This window comes from Mesitornis unicolor, unplaced genomic scaffold (assembly GCF_000695765.1).
Source record: "Mesitornis unicolor isolate BGI_N332 unplaced genomic scaffold, ASM69576v1 scaffold1731, whole genome shotgun sequence".
Classification (NCBI taxonomy): domain Eukaryota; kingdom Metazoa; phylum Chordata; class Aves; order Mesitornithiformes; family Mesitornithidae; genus Mesitornis; species Mesitornis unicolor.
The window spans coordinates 5,341-26,908 of NW_010162914.1; the positions used below are offsets into that span (position 1 = coordinate 5,341).

Here is a 21,568-nt window from a genome sequence, read left to right on the forward strand (position 1 = left end):
CAGCCAGCGGATGAATATTACAAAGCAAGTGTACTTGGTTACTGGCTGCCTGTGTCTTCTCTCCCTGTCCTGTAATAGTTTCCCATGTTAACTTTCTTAGGGTCCCATAAGAAATAAGATTAAAAGGGAGCATGGAAAAAGTTAACATAATTCTGCTGTGATCTACCACTGTTCTTGTACAGGGTCCCTCTACCACCAAAGAAAACAAATATTAGAAATGTATGATTTAAAGTAGCTCCTAGTTTCACATGTTTCACAGTTTCTTCTGTTTTCAAGACAGAAAATGATGAATTTGTCTCAATATATATTACACCTTTTGATCTACTAGTCTGTGTAGAAGAGTGGCAGGCTCTCCTTAACACAGGGCTCAATTCCAAGTCCTTTTTTGTTTTTACTTTTTTAAAAATCTGATTTTTTTCCCAGTAACATCTTTCTGAAAAACCTTTAGATGCAGTCAGACCAAAGCATTTGTTCTCAAATGAATCCTCAAACTTGCCAAGTTTTTCTTTGCCATCTTTGCATGTTAACACAGCTACTCTCACATGAGCGAGGATGCGCTGATTTGGTTTCTCGGTACCAGCCTGCTGATGCACAGGACCATAGAAATGGGGAGGAAAAATGTCACTGAGAAGAGGAGGGGGAAGGTGCCTTCCTGATCACTGTCACAGTCCCCTAGCTTTTATTTACTACATTTACTACCAAATAAGAATGAGTTGAAAGATAAAAAAGTACCTCTTTCAAGGAAGTTCTGCTTAACACTCTCTAATACTGCTTTTGTTTCTTTTGCAGAGTGGGAAGCCTCCAGTTAAGGACATGTTCACAGATCTGAAAGATGGAAGGAAGCTTTTGGACCTTTTGGAGGGTCTGACAGGGAAACCTCTGGTAAGAGAAATATGTGAGAGTTGTATTCCCATTTATAAAAAAACCCAAAACATCAACCCAACAAATAAACAAAACACACAAACACCAAATTATGGCATGTGATTTTTTTAACTTTTGATTTATTTAAAAATGTGTTTTGCTTGTAGTGTGTACTTGCTCTCTGCAGTTCCAGTGAAATTCCCATGAACTCCACTCATGGGATATAGGGTCAGGCTGAAGTTAGCTGTGTATCCCTCTCTTGAGAATTAACAGACTGTTTAGCGAATCATGTAAAACCAGTGGTGTTATTCACATAGTATATGTTTTTAATAGAGATCTTTTAAAGGTGTTCTTCTGGATGATCTGAAAAGCAGCATTTAGCTGGACACCTGTGGACTTTTTCTGATAAGCTCATGAAAGATCACTTAAAGAAAACCGCTCACAGGGAATGCAAAAAATCAGCATCTCAGTTGAAAAATACTTTGTGATCTACAGATATGAAAAGCCTGAAAACTACTAAAGTCTTGTCTGGGGAAGTGTGTGTTTGGCTGAAAGTTCTTCCCCTGCTAATGTCAATGCCTCTTAAGAAAGATACCTGAGGCATGATGAAACCTGTGCCATCACTTGGGATTAAATTCTTGACACACTATTTATAATAAATCTCAATTTTTTTTTATTTGCCTTATAAGGAACCTTCAGCCATTTAAAATTTCCCCTTACAATCTTACCTTGTTTTTTGAAACACATGCATTTCACTAGTACTTCTAATGACTTGTGGTCTGATTTGAGGTATACTGAAGACAAGAGGAGTTCTTGGGTTTCTAATTCTGTTGATTACCATGTTCCAAGATCAGCTCCATGCTTTTGCAGTATGATCAGGAGTTAAATTGAATTACGATGATTAAAAGCAAATGGAGTGACAGATATTGTCAAGTATTGCAGTGTTTTTTGGGTGGTATGTGGATTGTTTGGGTTTTTTTGTAGTTTTGTTTCTTTTTTCCCCTGATATTAAAAGGAGGTGAAAATCAGGAAGTGTAACTTCTTCCCAGTATGCAAAGATTGAGGAGGCTTTCGGTGCCAGAAAAACAAATTACTGCTCATTCCCTCTTGGGAGCCAAAAAATTTCAACTACACTGGCAAACGTTCAAAACACTCAGATTTTCCCTGGAAACTCCCACTTTGCTGTTGTATTGCCAGTTTATAATTCTGCAGATGCTGGGAATAGAAGTTATGGACTTAACCGACGATGAACTGAAACACATTTTGACTTCAAGGCTTGTCCTGTACCTTGAATTGAGGAATAGTGTTCTGACCAGTTTTCATTTTGAAATTGTTGTGGATGACCTTGTTTGGTTTTTGTTCGTGCTTAAAAAAAGAAGACATTTCGAGAAAATTAAGACAAATTAGATGTTGTTTGCTCTATAATTTATTTTGTTTTGTCTGTCAGTATAATTCTGATGTGAACACATTGTAACTTTTTATTTTCAGCCTAAAGAACGAGGTTCCACACGAGTACATGCCTTAAATAACGTCAACAGAGTACTTCAAGTCTTACATCAGAACAACGTAAGCATATTTTTCCATAGCTTTTTGACAGAGTCTTTAATTTATTCCTGTGTCTAAATGAGCTCAAAATGCAGAGAATAAAGGTTTTTGGTACCTAAAATGAGAATTCAGTGAGATGGGTAAACTGTTCTCAGTTTTCCTTGTCTGATGTAGAATTTCACTGTCTGGCAATTTTGTGAAATCTTGAAATATGAACTTAATAATAGTATTAAATAAACTGTGTTTCATTAAGGTGTGCTCAAAACAAAGGTGACTTGTAGCTCTGCTATGCATAGCTCGTGAACCTGTCAGAATGCAAAACCAATTGCCAGTGATGATGCGTAACTTGCGCAAAAATCTGTAAGGGTATGAAAAGTTCCGTGTCTCTGTTTTTTTGTGTTCGGCTCTAAAATTGCAGGAAGATCTTTCCATTTACGTCTGTCAGTTTTGTGTCAAATCTGTACTGAGTGCTACTAATTTAGAGCTTTGGTAACTGATCAGAACAACAAACAAACCTACTCCAGTCCTGCTTTAAGAAAAATGAGAATAATAATTGTTTGGTTTATTTTGGTTTTGTTTTTAGTGCCTGGAAGCCAGTAGTGCTGTAGTAAAGGGGTTTTATCTCCTCCTGACTTGAATTCCTGATAAGTTTACTCTCTATAGCTGTAGTTCTGTTTGTGAATGTCAGGGCACTAAAGTAACTTTTTTTTAATGCAAAAAAAGCACTCACATATTTATGTAAACTGCTGATTGAAGAGTGATACAAACATGCTGCAATTTCTTCTCTGAGTTGGTGGACAAGTGTCATATTTCTAGGAAGTAGCCTAAGTTAGTGGTTGGTTTGTTTTTTTTCTTCCTTGTGGTACTATAAATATTGATTAACTTTTTTCTAAGGATAAGTAATGAGTCTTTCTAGCTTGAAATTAATTTATTTTATGAAGATAATAAATGAAATAATTACAATAATTAATTAGTTCTTCCTTAAGCTGGCAGGATCTGGGTTTCTAGAAGTAAACAGATGGTGTTAGTTAGCTGAAGGTTGTTAAGGTTGTGTATATGATTGATACCTACTGCTTAACTTCATTAGAAAGTGTGTGTGTGTTAAGATGAAGGGAAAAGGCATCCACTGAGAAGCAGTTGTGCTCTCTTGCCTGAGAGTTTGTGGGCTATACAATATTCATAACTTGTGAAATAATTTATAAAGGTGTTTAAATATATATTGCAAGGATCAGACAAGGCCAGGGTGTAGATGTTGAAGTGATCCTGTGAACCTCATCTATCCCATGAGCAGAATGATTCTAAGTAATGAATTTCAACTTTATAGATTTGTGGATCACGTTGTTAAAAATAATAATTAAAAATTCCACTGAAAATCATTCCATATAGCCAATATTTGTCTACTGTCAGTAATATTGGCTGTCTACTGTCAACTTTTTGTTATCGATTATCTTTGCTTAAGTCTCAGTAGTCCACTCATCATCCTAGTGGATGCTAGCTGCATCCTGCAAATCATTGGTTTAGTTCAGAATTGTTAAAATACAAAAATGAGCATGTAGAGTATTTTATATATGGTATAGATAGCAAGAAGAAGGCATTATTATTATTATTACTGTTGTTGTTGTTGTTATTATTGTTGTTATTATTGTTATTGACATATAATTAAAAAATCTGAAGTATTTTCTCATTACCTGTTCTCAGGAGTGCTTTTCTTCCATTACAGGTGAAAAAAAGCTCTTGCAATGTAACTGTTTTGCTTTTGTGTTCCTGACCTTCAGTCTTGCTTTCTACTCCTTGTGTTGTAGAGTGCTTTCCAGTGCCTTGTTTGGTGATCCACACTAGTGATTCTTTTGGCTTGTTTTTGCCTGTTTAATTTATGGTTATCTTAAAATATATGCCTGGTATTTGCAAAGAGTACTGTTGTTCTGTTCCAGCTGCTGTAAAAGCTGGGAGAGGACAATCCACAAATCCACAAAGCTTCCTTAGTACTTTGAAGTATAATTTGTGGTTCCATGTTAATCTCTCAACACAGTTTTGATTTTGTTCTCCTAACCAAGAGACCTACGGGGAACTGAAAATTGTGCAAGATGATATCTGAAAGCAATGAGGTTACAAGTACATTTTGCAGAATTGAAGCTATTCATGATTGTGTGATAAGAGGAAAAAATATTCATGGAATACCATTATAGTCTTATATAACAGCAATATTATCTAAAAGAAAATGAGACTTTGTTCTTGACTATTCTGTTATTGTAGGCTATATACACTGAGAGCCCGGGCATGGACTCCGTCACTGTCCTATGGTTGCCTGTATTGTTTCATTGCAGGCCAGCTCCTTGGTGCGAGTTTTGTCTCAATGGCCATTTCTGATCCCAAGCAATGCCCAGATACAGTTCTTGGAGTTAGTGTGAGCTGGGAGGTGCTTCTGGAAGGCACTGTGGATGACGCTGTTTTGGAGCAGGGGTGAGAAAGGGAGAAAAAAAGCCTTCCCATCGAGGTGCAATACACTGTGCCACTTGACCCTGACGCTGGGAGATGCTCCTGGCTCAGGAGCTCATCTCTCCCTGTGTGAGAGTGTGTTGCAGCATCTGCTGTATGTGTACATCCACCCAGAGAGGTATCTGCCTCATCTGCAATAGGCAGCTGTTCCCAGCCCAATTTCCATAGCCGTGGTGGTGACTAATGCAGTGGCACTGCTGTTGGTTCCCTCCAGAGCTGGTTAAGAGTTAGTACCCTTTTCTCTGTGTTGATTGAATGTAGACTTGATGCCCTAATTCATTTCAGACTCTAAAGTAGCACTGAGTGGGTATGTGGCAGTGTGCTCTAACTATTGCTGCTTCTGAGGGCTGAATACTTGATGCAGGAGTGGGTAGCCTCTTCCACCCCCTCTCTTACTGAAGTAATCTCCTTGTCTCTCTTTCCATGTTTTTATCTTTTTAATGATCTCAATTAGAAAATCACTGTGTATACGTGGGGTCCTATACCTATAGGAAACGTTTATTTTTTTCCTTAAGCTTTTGATCTCCTGTATGAACTTGTCCTATTTGGAAGCTTGCATGTGCAGAGGACAATATTCTTAATTACAGAGTTTTCAGAGTTCTGTTGTATCTCTGAGTGTGTCCAGGAGCAGAACTGCTTAACTTCTTGTAATATCAGATCCTTCATGTTTACATTCCTATTGGTCAGTTTTGACTGCTGCCATACATCTGTATATTAGAGGAGAGGATAAAACTCTTCCAATGGAGTATCTTCTTTGCTGTCATCTTTTGTCATGCTGTTTAAGCAATTGTCATGTTAAATTTGAATATAGAGTATTCTGTCATATCTGGTTCTCTCTTTCTAACTACTTTTTAATTTCAGAGCACTTGATAATATGTGGCTGGATAGCCAGGAATATGGGGTGAGGTGGTGATTTGAATCTGTGATTACGGTGTTTAATATAGAGTTGATGTAACCTCCCCAGGTGGAGTTGGTGAACATTGGAGGGACTGACATCGTGGATGGAAATCACAAGCTGACGCTGGGGCTGCTGTGGAGCATTATCTTGCACTGGCAGGTGAGTGGCTGTTGTGAGATCTCTTCCTTTCCAGGAACTGTGCGCATCAGTCTTCTGGGATTCTCACAAACCTCCTTGGGGTTTTGGTGGTGGAAAATTCTGCTTCTATCTTGAGCTGGTAAATAAAGACAGGCTGGTGTTTGGTTTCTGATCTCTGTCTATTGGCTGCCTCCCGTGATACGTATTCTTGTATGTGCTCAGTTGTACTCAGCCTCTGTTTAGTTCCTGCTGGTGTTAACTGCAGAGAAGCTTTTCAGACTGAAGCATTGTATTCATATTTCTTCCTCAAGGCTTTTATGTACTTCTGTTAGCAGGTGGTTTTTTTTTTTTTTTTACTATCTGGGTAGTTGTGTTGAGCTTGAATCTTACATGCTGCTTCGTAGGTTTGTTTCTCAGTCTCAGATTGAATTACTCCTGGTTTATCCAGGTACTTGGAATGATCGTTGAATCCACTTGGAGGGACTTTGGCAGGTGCTTATGCTTAGTACCCAAACAGCAAACTACTTTTGTTGGGTGACTAGATATCTTCTTCTTGCAGAAAACCTGTGCAAACTGTATTTTGGGGGTTTGCTTACTAGTGGAACTGCAGCACAAGGTAGTGAGAAATACTATACTCCATGCTTAGTGTAGGCAGCAATGAGAAGGAGAAAGTTGTAATGCAAGAGTAATGTGTTATTACATGAAACATTACTGGTTCTTGTAGTCAGCAGAGTGGAAAGGTGGCCTGAAGAGTCCTATTTCCAAATTTCATGTGAGGAGTTATATTTTGATTCATAGCTGTTCATGGGAAAGACCCTTTCATGATTTGTGAAATACCTTGGTTCAAAGGTTTTGTAAGCAGGAAAAGTGGAGAAACATGGCTGTAAGAAGTAGTTACTGCTGTCTTGCAGGTAAAAGATGTCATGAAGAACATCATGTCAGATTTGCAGCAGACCAACAGTGAGAAGATCCTGCTGAGCTGGGTTCGGCAGTCCACGAGACCTTACAGTCAAGTCAACGTTCTCAACTTCACCACAAGCTGGGCAGACGGACTTGCCTTTAATGCTGTCATCCACAGACACAAGTAAGTAGCAAACAGCATATCTTGGACCTAGTGAAGTAAACACATTTTTCCCCATGTCTTCATGCTTGAGCATTTGACAGCTTGTAGCCTGTTTTGGTGATTCATTGTTTGTGTGTGGTTTTTTTCCTGTTGTGCTAACAATAACAGTGGAAAGATATTGGAGCCAAGGCAGCAGTGCAACTCCCTCAGTTCCTGCACATGCAGGCACTCTTGCTAATTGAAGTGGATTTACATCCCACTTAGTACACATTATACAATGAATATGCTGAACAGGTCTCTGCAGGGGGGGGCTGACCACCTCCTTCCCCTGTACTTCCTCCTGCCCTCCCTCCTTTGCAAAGGAAAACACTTCTTCAGTCGGAGTTTGCCATGTCATTTTAGTAGGAAGATACAGAAGCTTCAAAACACAAGAATAAGAAAGACAGACTTTGTAGCCTTTCTCAGTTTGGGAATGTGTGTTGCTTGAAAGACAATGTATGCATTTTTTTCAGAACTCCTGAGCAGAAGAATCAAAGGGTAATAGAATACCTCAGGTCTCTGTAGGGTATTCGTTAGTTTGTTCATTATACTTTATAAGAAATGCTGTTACAGCTTCTTTGTGCCGATCTTTTGTGTTTTGTCTGATTTCTGGAGAACTGTTTCATAGTTTAAAGAAGTCATTACAGAGTCCTATGAAACTTGCATACCATTTTTTTTTACCTTGAATTTTTTTTTCTTTGAGATATATTTCTAGGCAATCTGCTCAAATCCAGCATACCTTAAATTAAGTCAGCTGACTGTTCTTAACCATAAATAACCATTTTAACATGGTAATGATATGATAATTTCTAGAATTTAACCAGATCTCCTGGCCACCAGCTATCTGGCATGGAAAATGCTTTACAAACACCCAGAATATTTATACCCAGCAGATACAAAGTGTTCGCAACAACATGTGTTCACTTTGAGCCTGCTGTTCTCTGCTTTTAAGTGCCCATTTGGCCTGTGCTGACTGAAATAATGGGATCACTGGCTTCAGGATGGGTCTGCCCTGGCACACCAATGTACCTTGTAGACTGGAGCTGGCTTGTGTTCAGCCTTCATGGGTGCATGGGAAGCACCTGCACCACATTGAGGACAGCGGAAGTTCGGAAGGACTGTTCTGCAAAGGCAAAGCAATACTAGCAAAGGTCTTTCTGGAGTTTACTAGAAGCATTACCAAGTCCCTTGTCTGAATGGTGTGAGCTGTACTGGTGGTTTTCATACCAGCATAATTGCTTGTGGTGGCATAGCTTTGGTGCTGAACGTGTGAAGCTTTGTGATGGAGAGACTGCCAACTTTAGACACAAATGAAACCTAGGTGACCTGAGGGATAGCAAAATTGGCTTCAGGGTGTTTGTTGTCCTTATGCATTGATACTGTGCTTGGGCTTTGTGGGATCTGAAGTCTGTGAGCTCTGCCTTTTTCAGAGCACTGTTAAGTAGCAAAAACCCCTGCTGAAGATTTTAACTGAGTAACTGTGGTTTCCTCTGACTTCTTAAAATCTCTGTTACCTGCCTCTGCTCATCTCTGAGCCTTTTATTCCCTCTTCTTGGGAGCCTGGCAGCTGACAGTGCATGAGAATTCAGCTTTGCTGTCCCTGGGCACCAGTCCTTTAGCTGGGGAAGTACCATTTTCCCCACACTTCTGAGAAATCTTGAGCTGTGTTTAGATTTAGTTTAGCTTTGAAAGAGAAGCTTTAAAAAGTGCTTTCAGGGGCAGACTGAAGAAGTGGTAGGACAGCAAAGCTATTTAGCTTACTCAGACAGTAGTGTTTTCCTGCCTAAGGGGGGGGTTTCAATACTGCTTTTATAATATAGCTTAATATGACACAATGTAGGAGAATTTTTGTGGATCCCATTAAGAGCTTTAGTAGCCTGCTTTTCTCTTTATGTATCTATCATCAACCATTAGCAGTGCTACCTCTTGGCTATAATATCTAGTAACTTTGTAACACTTGGAGTACTTAAAAAATTATATATATAAGATAATAGGACATTTAGCATTTTACTGTGGTGGTCTCTTTAATTTCCCAATATTAGCTTAGTTCCTCTTTCAATTGAATTCTGCTCTTTGGTACAATTTTCTTGCTCTTGCATAAATACCTAGATTGCATTTGATTGAAATTTGTGTTATCATGGCAGTGTGCAGGTAGTGCATATATAATACACATATTGCAATGTGTTTCTCAAAGGAAGAGTCTCTCCTAAAGCTTTATGTGAACCTGTGTGGTTATCCTTGTTGCTTCTTGTGTGGAGATACAGTATTCCACTGGCTGCTGTCAAGATCTTTGCACATATCTGGTCCCAGCTAACTCTACCTTCATCTGCCTTTTTGCTTCTCAGACTCTGCTGGCTTATGGCCTTCCTGTTTCACAAAGTGTAATGCCTCGTCAGATGTTAAAAGGATGCTCTCCGGTCAATTTAGAACCAAATTAAGTATTAAAAGAAATAAAGGCAAGCCCATTTCTCCCCCTCCAGGTTCTATAATGCACAGAATCGATAGCAGGGTTTTAATGAGAAGCCACTATTACAAGGGAATGGAAAGTTATTTTAATGGCTCTGTAGTTTTCCAGCGGGGCTGATTGTGCCCTGTCTGTGTAGGTACCACTATTAGGGGACCTGGTTTGCTGACCCCACTTCCTGCTCTATGCTCTGCTTTTTCCCTTTGAGACCTGCTGATTTTTTTTGGGTGCACAGCTGGCTGGAGATTTGGTTGGTTAACGCTAATGTGAGATGAAGGCTGCTGGCACTGTAAATCGATCAGCTTCTTGGTCTGATTCGCATCATGATTCTCATCAGCACTTGTGATGGGGTGGTTTTTTGTGGGTTTTTATTTTGATGGGGGTACTGAGTTTTCTGTGAGAGATTTTTTGGTTGTCTTCGGTAACGGGGGAAAGGCTATGGAGATGGCCCTTCAAGAAGCTACCTGAAAAGCTCCCCCTTTTCCTTTGTCAGACCCACCTTTGACCAGGGCCAAGCCAATCAGCGCCCCTGTGAATTAATGTATTTAAGGGGGGTGCAGGAAACCGGGAACAAAAGCTGAGCCCGGGAAAGAAGGGCGGGGTGGGGGAAGGTGTTTTGACTTTAAGATCTGGTTGTATCTCCCATTGTTCTACTTTGATGTTGGTAGCAAATTAAAACTGTTTTGTTTTTATTCCTTACGATGAGTCTGTCTTTTATCTGTGACCTGTTTAAGTGGTGAGAAGCCCTCCCAGTCCTTATTTTGACTAGCCCTTTTTTGGGGCATCATGGTACTTGGTTAGGCACTGGGCCTAAACCATGACAATGGGGAAATAAGGCTGTGGAGCAGGATAAGTAAGCCAGTGTGGACACCTCTGCTCCTCGTGGCTATGATGGTCTGAGGTGGTCACTGAGCCACATCACAAGTTTGGAATGAAGCTCTCCATGAACAGAGTGACTTCATTACCCAGCAGAGCCTGACAAAAAAAGGGTGTAGTAACAGTTATACTGTGAACAAAACCAGTTGAAAACTGGCTCTGGAATAAATTTGAAACACATTTTATTTTTTTTCTTGTTATAGTAGTATTTAATGTCCTGTTGCATTTAATGAGTATATGTATAGAGTACATAGAATGGAAGATAGATGTTGCTGTGGACATGCAGTCAGTTAATTGATTTGTGATTTCCAGATTCTCACTCATAAAAAGAAAGCACATATTTGTGTTTATGCATTTGCGTATATGCACTTACATTTATATTTTGTATATAGGTGTACATTTATATTAGGTAGCTACCTTTTACATCTATAACTTAATATTCTGCATGGTATAGAATTTTTTCTTTAGATAAAATTTACTGCTTTCTTTCCTGTTTTATCTTTACTTTCAGACCTGAGCTTTTCAGCTGGGATAAAGTTATAAATATGTCCCCAGCTGAGAGACTGGAACATGCTTTCAGCATAGCTAAGAACCACTTGGGAATTGAGAAACTCTTGGATCCTGAAGGTGGGATATAGCTATTTTACTTGACTAAAAGCTTTTTTTGACCTCCCTTGAAAGAAATTTCTTCTATTGACATTTACTAGGAATACAAATTCCAGCAGATTTGTGCAGTGATATTTTGTTTCCAGCCCTTAAATTTGGGTTTAAAAGAATGTAATTTGTAGGGTAAGGTTATGGATATGTGTGTGTATGCTTTGGCTTCTTGAATGTTAAGGTTCAGATTGACTCACCATTCAGAGACAGTATACAGAAGGTGAAACTGATAGCCTGGCTTTGTTTTATTTTAGGTGGGACTTCTAGCGCAAGGGTCTGTGCTTTTTAGATGAAGTAGAGCTTTATGTAGAATGGGATAGCTTAAGAACCTATGATCTTTTGTGTTTTTATGTATACACTGAGTAGCAGTAGCTGCCAGTGCTTTGAGTACTTACTGTGTAGAAATCTTACCAGGAAACTTTTATGGCCGCTTTTTACAATTCTGAGCTGTTGCTGTGCTTTGAAGTGAGCCTCCAAAAGTTCATTCTGTAAGACAAACTCTCAAGCTTCAGAGATTCAAGCACCACCTTCTTAATTTTTTTTTTCTTTAAATGAATAGGTAGCACTTGTAAACTGAGAGATAAGTGAATCTCAGTCAGTGAAACTCTTTTCCATATTAAAAGTAAGAAAATGAACTGACCGATGCTGGAAGTGGGGATAGAGCCTAAGTGGAAATGTTTGTTTTTGTGGGACTGTTGTGGTTCAACCCTAGCCAGCAACTAAACACTACACAGCCACTTGCTTACTTCCCCACCAGCAGAGTCATGGGGAGAGAGAACTGGAAGTGTAAAAGGGAGAAAACTCTTGGGTTGAGATAAAGACAGTTTAACAGGTAAAGCAAAAGCAAAACAAAGAAAACAAGGGATTAATTCACTGTTTTTCATTGGAATGAAGGTGTTCAGCCATTTCCAGGAAAGTAGGGTTCCATCATGTGTAATGGTTACTTGGGAAGACACACACCATCACTCTGAATGTCTTCCCCCTTCCATCTTGTTCCCCCAACTTTATATGCTGAGCATGACATCATATGGTCTGGGATATCCCTTTGGTCAGCTGGGGTCAACTGTCCTTGTTGTGTCCCTTCCCAGCTTCTTGTGCACCCTCAGCCTACTCACTGGTGGGGTGGTGTGAGAAGCAGGAAAACTCTGTGTAAGGTCTACTCAGCAATAATAAAAGCATCACTGTATTTTCAATGCTGTTTCCAGCGCAAATCCAAAACTTAGCGCCATACAGAAAATTAACCCTATTCCAGCCGAAACCAGCACAGGGAGACCATCCCTGAACTGCATTTCTGTTTGAGAGATGTTCTGAAATAATTTTCCCCAAATGGTTTTTATTCCTTAGTAACTTCAGGTTTGGACTCTTACTTCAAAATTTTAATACCTTTTAATGTGAATTCACTTCCAAAGGCAGACATTTCTATTTATTTCTTTATTTTTCTCCTTCAGTATTGCTTTCAATATGTGTCAAACCTGGCCTTTTAACTTAAAGCTTACTAAAGGCTGCTTAACCAGGAGGACTTGCTATTTACACTATCTGCAAAATCTTTATGAAATCATTACTTAGAATATAGTTAAGCAATTTCTTAATTTATTTTTCCCTGCATTTTATCTTTTTGATGCAGATGTTGCTGTACAGCTCCCAGACAAAAAGTCTATTATTATGTATTTAACCTCTTTGTTCGAGGTCCTTCCTAAGCAAGTCACTATGGAAGACATCCGGGAGGTGGAGACGCTTCCAAGGAGGTACAAGCAGGACTGTGGGGATGGAGACTTCAACATGCAGCAGGTGTGTTTGTCATCAAAGTCAGCCTGATTTTTCCTGAGTTGTAATTTTAGCTGATTTTCAGGCTTATCAGTTATCTCTGGAACATGCTGTCTATCTTAGGGAATGCAATTGAGAAAATATGAGAAATGATAGTATCTTCTTTGTGATTGACTTCAGTCATTCTATCTTCCTCTTTTTTTTTTTCTGACTCCTGTACAAAATCTTGTGTATTGAGGTATAAAGTTCCATCTGTTATGGTTCTTCCTTCTGCTTCTCATTCTCATTTGTCTTGGCAAACTGGAGAGGGTGGCTCAAAATCTCTAACTGAGTTTGTTGCAGGACTTGTAGTGGTGGTAATGGTAGTGATGGGTTTTTGTTTGGGTGTGAGATCCACTGTTAAATAAGCAAGATTAAAATTGTATTTTCTGTGCAGTGTCTGTATTTTAAAATGAAAGTTCATTTGGGATGACCATGGCCTTTCTCATTAAATTTTACCGAACGATTACTTTTAACATTTTATGAAAGATTAAAAGGGATCTTAGTTGTTCTGGTTTTAGTACCATTTGGGGAGACATATTCTGTGCCCTTCTAAGACGTCACTCTTCTCTTGCCTCCCTAGGCTGTAGCACTTGAAGAGGAGCAGGGCAGTTCTAGAGCAGAGACTCCCAGCACGGTGACAGAAGTGGATATGGACTTGGAAAGCTACCAAGTTGCTCTGGAAGAAGTTCTTACTTGGTTGCTGTCAGCTGAGGATGCATTTCGCGAACAGGAGGAAATATCTGGTGACGTTGAGGAGGTCAAAGAGCAATTTTCCACTCATGAAGTAAGCTACTCTTGAAAATTCATTTGTTGGGTTTTCTGTGTGTGGAGGGAGCTGCAGAACCTAGTCCTAGTCCTTATTCAAACCCTGCCATTCTGTTTTTTTTGTCTCGCTTTTTCTAAATTAAAAGCACCTCTAACTGAATGTGACTTTGTTGTTGTTGTTGACAAATAATAGCTTCTCAAAGGTGAAATAGATCTTTTTAGGAGAACTTTGTGGAACATGCTTTGAAACTTTGATTTCTTTTTTTTTAATCAGCTTTTGGTGGCTGGCTCACTGATGTCTATAATACAAAGACAATCTGATCCAGGCTGATTGGTGCTTCTCTGCTGCCAACTGCTAAAAAGCCTGGTCAGCCTTATGTCACTTGTTGTTAAATGAGAGCAATGCTGAAACTGATAATTTAATTCAGTGGTCTCCCTGTCATGATTAGCGTAGTTTATTTCAGAAACATGTGTTGTTGCTTCCAAATTACTGCTGTTTCCAAATTATTTTGTTTTGGTTCTGTTCCAAGTCTGAACAAATGTTCTAATGTTGCTAAAAGTTTCAAGTGTCATGTTAGATGTTTTAGTTTCCTTTTGTGTCAGCTTACTCTCTACAATTGAATTTAAAATCTGAATGATGATCAAAACGAAGAATATTTTTTCCTTGTGCTACCGTTTTAAAACCATGAGCCAAAGGAAAAGGTGTTCTGGAATTATAGTGAATAAGTGAATTTTTAGTGTTATTAACTCATAGGGTTCTATTTGCTTTGCTGTGATGCATTTCAGATCTTGTTTTACGTTTTATTTGCCATAGGTAAGTTTCTGTTTTATTTTCTTGGTACATTTGTTCAAAGGCTGTCTTACAAACAGCTTTTCCTCTGAGGTGGTCAGCTTTTTTACCTCAACTATCTATCTTACCAACTCCAGAATTTTTGTAGCTCATGGAGAATCTTCTGTCAGAGAGAGAAACAGGCCTGCCATGCCTGTGTGTTTGATGGTGCCAGCTCATTCTGCAGCACTGTTTCAAACACCACGATTTATTAGAACATTCACAAATTCATGAACTCCTGTAGGAGCTCACAGATCATGGTTACATGGCTGGTTTTACCATTTCCAGGGTTTTATGATGGAACTGACTGCGCACCAGAGCAGCGTGGGCAGCGTTCTGCAGACTGGAAACCAACTGGTGGCCCAGGGAAATTTGTCGCCAGAAGAGGAGTTTGAGATCCAGGAGCAAATGCTGCTGCTGAACTCCCGCTGGGAGGAGCTCAGAGTGGAGAGCATGGACAGGCAGTCCCGGTGAGTCATGCTGCAGGACCAACCTCTGGTGCTCACTGCATCTTGAAGGAGTTGGTTTGCATCCATATTTAAGATTTATTTTTTTTTCTTCAGTTTGTGACATGAAATCCACCTTCTTCGTGCTTTCCATGTTTAAACAAAAGAAATTAATATAACTGGGTCTTTTGATTTCTTTTATAGAAGTATTTTGTGACAGTTATGTTACGTAACTGTGCCAGACTAAATATATAGTATCTACCATGCAGTAGCTACATAAATGTGTTTTTAATATTGTTTCAGTAGTTTAAGTTCCTCAAAGCATACAGTAGTTGTGGATAGCTATGTGTGTTTACACAACTAAAAAGCACTTAGGATTTTTTCCTACTTGTGGATTATCAGGCTAAGAGCTGGATATCAAGGGAGAAACTGTGTTTTGTTGCCCCTCTCAGCAGAGGCTCTATTAGCAACAAATCCCTGTTGCAAGGAAGAGTCACATAATTCACTGACTTTTGTTGAGAAAGAGACAAGGGTACTTAAATGTGTTCCTTAGCTTAATGATGAGAATTTTATTTGATGGATAACTAACAGGTTAATGAATGGCCTTGCTGCTTTCCTGTAGGAACTAAAACTTAGCCTCTTTCCTTGGGAAAGCTGCTTCTGCAATAACTCTGCTTGTGCTTCCCCCTGCAGCCTGCATGACATGCTGATGGAGCTCCAGAAGCAGCAGCTGCAGCAGCTGTCTGACTGGTTGACGGTCACAGAAGAACGCATTCAGAAGATGGAGTCTCAGCTCTTAGCAGAAGATTTGGAATCCCTTCAAAAACAGCTGGAAGAACATAAAGTAAACTTTTTTGTTATGTAATATGTATGGGAGAGGAGGATTTGCAAGATGTATACATTGGTGGGTTTCTTAGCTGAGAAACTTGATTGTGTCAGAAGTCATATATGGCTGTATGCTGAGACGCTGAATTTAATATTTGGAAAAAGATGATGATGGGTTAGAAAGAAATTGGGAGTTTCTGGAAGTGCATTCTTAAACTGAAACTTGAGCACTGATGACTATAGCAGAAGCTGTTATCTTGGCTTCATGCAGGAAGCAAAACCTGAAGGGTAAATTGTCTTACCCTTGTTTAATGCAGGAAAGGAAGACTCCAGGTTATTTGTTGCTGCGAGGGATAGTATGAATGAAACATACTGTGGGGAACCTTGCCTTTAATGACTGGCAGGCATTGCTAAAGTGTGTTTGAGACTTGCAAACCAAAATAATGCAGGAGTTAAATCTATCAGGAAGAGCCTCCCAAGAAACTGATTCCAGTCCCTGCTTTTACAGGGGTTGTACCCTAAGGGGTTGCATAGACACAGCTTTTTGATGTGCACAATTTTTTTGAAGTGGTTTGTCTCTTAATTAAGTTTCTGGATGGAAGTCCAGCTTTTCTAGCCTGCAGTGGTTTTTTTTAAGAAGAAAGATGGCCTTTTCATACTTGGTTGCAGCTTTGGTTTTTGTACTCAGTGCTGAGATTAGACCTTCTCCCTAGCATGGGACATACCTCACAGGGCAAGAACTGTGGAGTATTTTTATTTTGTGTAAATCCCTGCCCCACATTTGCATTCTTCTCTCTGTCTTCGAAGTCTGAGGAGTTTGAGGTGTGTTGTTCTTGGAGTAGCTTAGGATGTTCTGGGATAAAAAGTGATATTTACAGTACTGTAAAGGCATATTGATCTTGCAGAGATATTTCAGAGGTAGGCTTTAACCATAAGATCTGTTCTTCTAAAAGCTGTATGACTATTGAAATCTAGATATTATTTCAAACTAATTGGAACTGTATACTTTCTGCAGCTTTTGACTATTGTCTTTGAACATCGTGATCAATTATAGCACTGTTGATACTCATGAGAAAATTATATCAGCTATTAAAAAACAAATGTTCTTAGTGATTTTTCCCTGTTTGGCATACCAATGTACTTGCTTATTAACAATAATAGCTTTTTATAGAAACACTTAAGCTCTCTTACTGATAAGAGTACACATATAGAAAATTAATGCAGTTGTTGCACCTAATCAAGTATGGTGCCTACAGCTTAAAGCACTCCACGTTTTCCAACACTTTACCAGAATGGTTTTGAGTTCATTTCTAGCAGTCTTTTACTTACACATATTTAAATTGTGCAGTGATTCCCAGTGGTGAAATCTGTACTTAACTTCAATTAACCGTTGAATCTGAAGTACTTTGCCACAGCAGTTGTGTTAGTCACTCTGGCCAAAATAGCAGATTAGCAAATGTACTCAAAGTTGGTAACCTCTGGTTTGTTCTTCCAGAGCCTGCAGAGTGACCTAGAGACAGAACAGGTGAAGGTAAACTCCCTAACGCACATGGTTGTCATTGTTGATGAAAGCAGTGGGGAAAGTGCAACAGCTATTCTGGAGGAGCAATTACAGGTAAAACGTTAGTCATCTTTTTTTAACTGTAGCAGCAGGCACTTAAAACCTTTCCGCATAATTGTTAATCAACATTTTTGTGTTTAAAGACAGTTTATCCTAGAAAGTGATTTAAAGTAATATTTTTAGCAGTAATACTAACATAAAGAATTATTAAATTTGCTCAGGAGAAAACCTACAAAAGTGCTTTGGCGGCATTCAGGCTCAATTCCTGATAAGTCAAGCTGTTCGCATTCACAGTGACTTAAGCACTTTTGTAGTGTATCCTTTCAGCAGTTTCATTAAAATAGGAAGATACACAGTGCAACGCTTATTTAATGCAAGTAATTTTCATTAGGAAGTTAATATCTGGTAGGAAAAATATTTAAGGACATGAGCACAATTTATCTAGGGAGTATTGTGTGAAGTATTTTCCTGTTTTTGTCAGCAGTTAGACCTTAAGTATAGGGAGTATGCAACAGAATTTATTGAAGAAGAATTCATCACAGAATCACAGAACGTTAGGGATTGGAAGGGACCTCAAAAGATCATCTAGTCCAATCCCCCTGCCGGAGCAGGAACACCTAGATGAGGTTGCACAGGAAGGCGTCCAGGCGGGTTTTGAATGTCTCCAGAGAAGGAGACTCCACAACCTCTCTGGGCAGCCTGTTCCAGTGCTCTGTCACCCTCACTGAGAAGAAGTTTCTTCTCAAATTTAAGTGGAACCTCCTGTGTTCCAGCTTGTGCCCATTACCCCTTGTCCTATCATTGTTTGTCACCGACACTCACCCTTTAAATATTTATAAACATGAATGAGGTCTCCCCTCAGTCTCCTCTTCTGCAAACTAAAGAGACCCAGCTCCCTCAGCCGCCCCTCATAAGGGAGATGCTCCAGTAGAATTCATGCTACTTTGTTCACTCCTTTTGAAGTCAATCAGATAGCTCACTGACTTCAGTGATCTCAGTAGAGGTAAAACTTTAGGAAGTTTTAACCTCCAGCTTTGTACAATACAATGGCGATTACTGGCAAGGAGGAAACTGTAATGTAAAAAGAAATACTGTGAAGTAGAAATTATGCTTTTGAATATCTGATTTTTGAGTTTCTTTGTGAGGCCCAGAAGTGTTCATGAGTGTTTCTGCTTTTGTAGAGGCTTGGCGAGCGGTGGACAGCAGTTTGCCGTTGGACTGAGGAACGACGGGTCAAGTTGCAAGAAATTCAGCTTTTATGGCAGGATCTGTTGGAAGAGCAGGTTAGTGGCTCTTCAGTTACCTAGAGTGACTGGTTCATTTGTGAAGAGGGAAAAACAAGCAAACAAAAAATCCCATAAGCCTTAGTAGGACTTAACAGCTCTCCATGGAAAAAGCTTTGAAAAACTAGATTTTGTGTTATTGTTCAGGTTCCTAGCATTTCTTGAGGAGCAGAGTAGCTGTACAGTACAAGAGAAGTATTTTACAAAGTTTAAGAAAGAAAGTTTAGAACTCCTTATAAAAATAATTTCCAAGGTAGCTTGCAAAATGGCCAAGAAGTGGAAGTACCCATGATAGCAAAAAGACAATGAATCACTAAGTATTTGGTGGTTTGGTAATTACAGAAGTTTCTCTAATTAAGGTATATGTGCTTCCAAGATGAATACGTGTACACAGTTGTGCAATCATCTAATCAATAGATACTGTTTTCAAAATTAGTAACATAAAACATTTGGTCAATATAGAAAAGTATGCAGCTGGTCTCACTTTGCTTAGTTTAGGCGAACAGTTGAATTGTGAAGATTTGAGTTTTTTCTTGCTTTGATATTGTGTATTTTATGTATATTTTAAATACACTGCTTAAACACAAATTAACTGATAGTGTAAAAAATATGGTAGCACAACTCTATGAGTAAGGTTTGCATGCCTAGTGCTAGATCTTGTTTTGTCTCAACTTAAAATATTCGGTGGCTTTTCCTTTTGAAGGTTTTACTCAAATTGTTTTGTTTTCTTAAATGATGATATTTATCACTGTAAGCTTATTGTTTAAACTCTGCAGCACACACAGACTGTTTAGACATTTTAAAAGATGTAGAACAGTGGTGATGTAGCAGTTGCTAACAGTTACAGCCTGGTTTCTTTGACAGGGATATTCTGTCTGCATTTTTTGGGTTGCATATGTGTTTCTCCCTGACCCCTCTCGTATCTATTTGCAGTATATTGATAAGCTGAATTTGCAGCTCATGTGACCTTGTTGTTAATATGGACCCAAGGCCCAGATTCTGGATTATCCAATGCCAAGTATATATTTATAAATATTTCTTCAAAATACTGTGTTGGCATATGTGTATGTATGTACAGAAAATTTTGTGCTAACATTTTCTGGCAACTCTTGGGCAAGATAAGGTTCTGAGTTGAGGAAAAAAAGGATCCCTCAGAAGTCCTTGCTCTGTATCTCAAGGTACAGACTTCAAGTGCTCTGAGTTTTGATGACCTTATGTGACCATGCATCTGTCTTCTTCCACCCTTATATTTGTCTGGGGAAAAGTGACAATTTTTTGATTACTACAGTACTGTTAAAAGTGTCATCTTCTGTAGTGGTTGCATTGTATTAATCTTTTCATATTTGTATTTAATTATGTTGTTCTGTAAAAGTGAAAAAAAAATAAATTGGTGTTCATTTAATGTAGAATGCCAGATTGCAAGTGATGAGAAAACAGAAGTTTATATTAAGTGGTTTAGATCAGCCTGTGTTTGCATTCATTGTTCAACTCTGAACAATGGCTTTATTACAAACAGATTTGAATTAGTTCTATGTCCTAAGAAATTATCAAGTAAGGTACAAAAACTACAATTTGAAACTAATTAAAATGTTTAATACAAAACTTTATTAACGCTAAAGTAACAAAAACTTTTAAGTTCTATCATTTTTCGTTTTGCCTGAGATGGGAGAGATGAGCAACAGTTATGCATCAGCCTTTTGGTGGCCACCTAAAAAATTTTTGGAAACCACACTGCAAAGTCAACACAATTCTTGCCACTTGGGAAACAAATTCCTCAATCAGTGCCAGATATATCTTAGCACTGTGATAATTATGTTTCAGTTTTCTAGGGAAAGTCATCTTTGACTGCTGATTTAGCAGAAATTAATTGAATACATTGAAGGGTTTTTATGCTCCTCTTATTTATAAAATATGTTGGCTGGGATGCCAGCATCATTTTTCCAGAGAGTATGTGGTGTTATAATGTTTCTCACAGCTTTATGGCATTTCCACCAGCATTGTATTTGCTGTCTGTATATTTTGCCTATTGGTTTACATTTGCAATGTAAACTGCCTTAACCCTTTGGCCCAAAACTTGCAGTAGTCAGTTCTGGGACAATGCCAAAATTATACAGTTAGACCGAAGAGCCTAGTGGCTGTTGTTAAGTGTGTTGTTCAAACAACAAAGAGGTCTGCTGTGCTGTATAATTTTATTTATTTATTTATTTATTTTTAAAACAGAGGAGTAGCAGTGCACTGGTGGCTGTGCAACTGATCTTGATAGAGAGCTGGGTATTCCAATCTATGGAGGTGACTGTGCAGTGGGAGCAGTATGTTGCGACATAATATAAAATGTATAAAATCCTTCCTGATACTTGATGCCAGTTATTGCTGGAGTTTCCATAGGAGTGCAAGAACTGAGATCCAGGAGAGGTTTCCTAGAAAAAAGTGGAAGAAGATCCCTGAGCTAGTTCTGTCCCACACAGATCACTCCAGCTTTCAGCAGTTAATGAGACTGTTTTGCTAGAAAGTATTACTTAGTTCTCTGATCTGATATTTTTGTATTCTTTTATGTGCTACTTTTGTAAATGCCAACTGAAACTCCTGCATATACAGACTACAGAACTGTGCTTTGAATGCAGAGATCTTAGGGAAGGAATTGTCAATAGCTGTTTGACAAATTTGGTGTTTTCTTGTGCTATTTTACTTATGATCTGCAGTGCTTATTGAAAGCTTGGTTAACTGAGAAAGAAGAGGCTTTGAGTAAGGTCCAGACAAGCAACTTTAAAGATCAAACAGACCTGAGTGTGAACGTTCGAAAACTAGCAGTGAGTATCACTATCCTGCTCTATCTTGTCGAATCTCGCAGACTAAACTAATGGCAAATTACCAGTTTGACCCCAGTAGGAGCTGTGAATGGATGATATTTTGGAAGCCAAGCCAATATTCTCTCATTGCCAGATTCTTTCACTTGCATTTAAAAAATGTGTCCAACTTACTCCATGGCCATTCCAGGTTATTGTGCCAAATGTTGGAA

At 38.8% G+C, this 21,568-nt stretch overlaps 1 protein-coding gene across 1 annotated transcript in view; it reads left to right on the plus strand.

Annotated features, from left to right (window-relative positions):
• Positions 1–789: 789 nt before the first annotated feature.
• LOC104533229 (utrophin-like) overlaps positions 790–21,568 on the plus strand; it is a gene marked incomplete at both ends in the record, with an annotated part of 30,502 nt that continues 9,723 nt past the window's right edge. Inside the window, 12 exons of the mRNA XM_010193754.1 lie at positions 790–882; positions 2,350–2,427; positions 5,867–5,959; positions 6,850–7,022; positions 10,892–11,007; positions 12,662–12,825; positions 13,424–13,627; positions 14,726–14,907; positions 15,577–15,727; positions 17,204–17,323; positions 18,451–18,552; positions 21,252–21,359. Coding sequence (XP_010192056.1) covers positions 790–882; positions 2,350–2,427; positions 5,867–5,959; positions 6,850–7,022; positions 10,892–11,007; positions 12,662–12,825; positions 13,424–13,627; positions 14,726–14,907; positions 15,577–15,727; positions 17,204–17,323; positions 18,451–18,552; positions 21,252–21,359 — 1,584 coding nt within the window. The remainder of the gene's footprint in view (positions 883–2,349; positions 2,428–5,866; positions 5,960–6,849; positions 7,023–10,891; positions 11,008–12,661; positions 12,826–13,423; positions 13,628–14,725; positions 14,908–15,576; positions 15,728–17,203; positions 17,324–18,450; positions 18,553–21,251; positions 21,360–21,568) is intronic.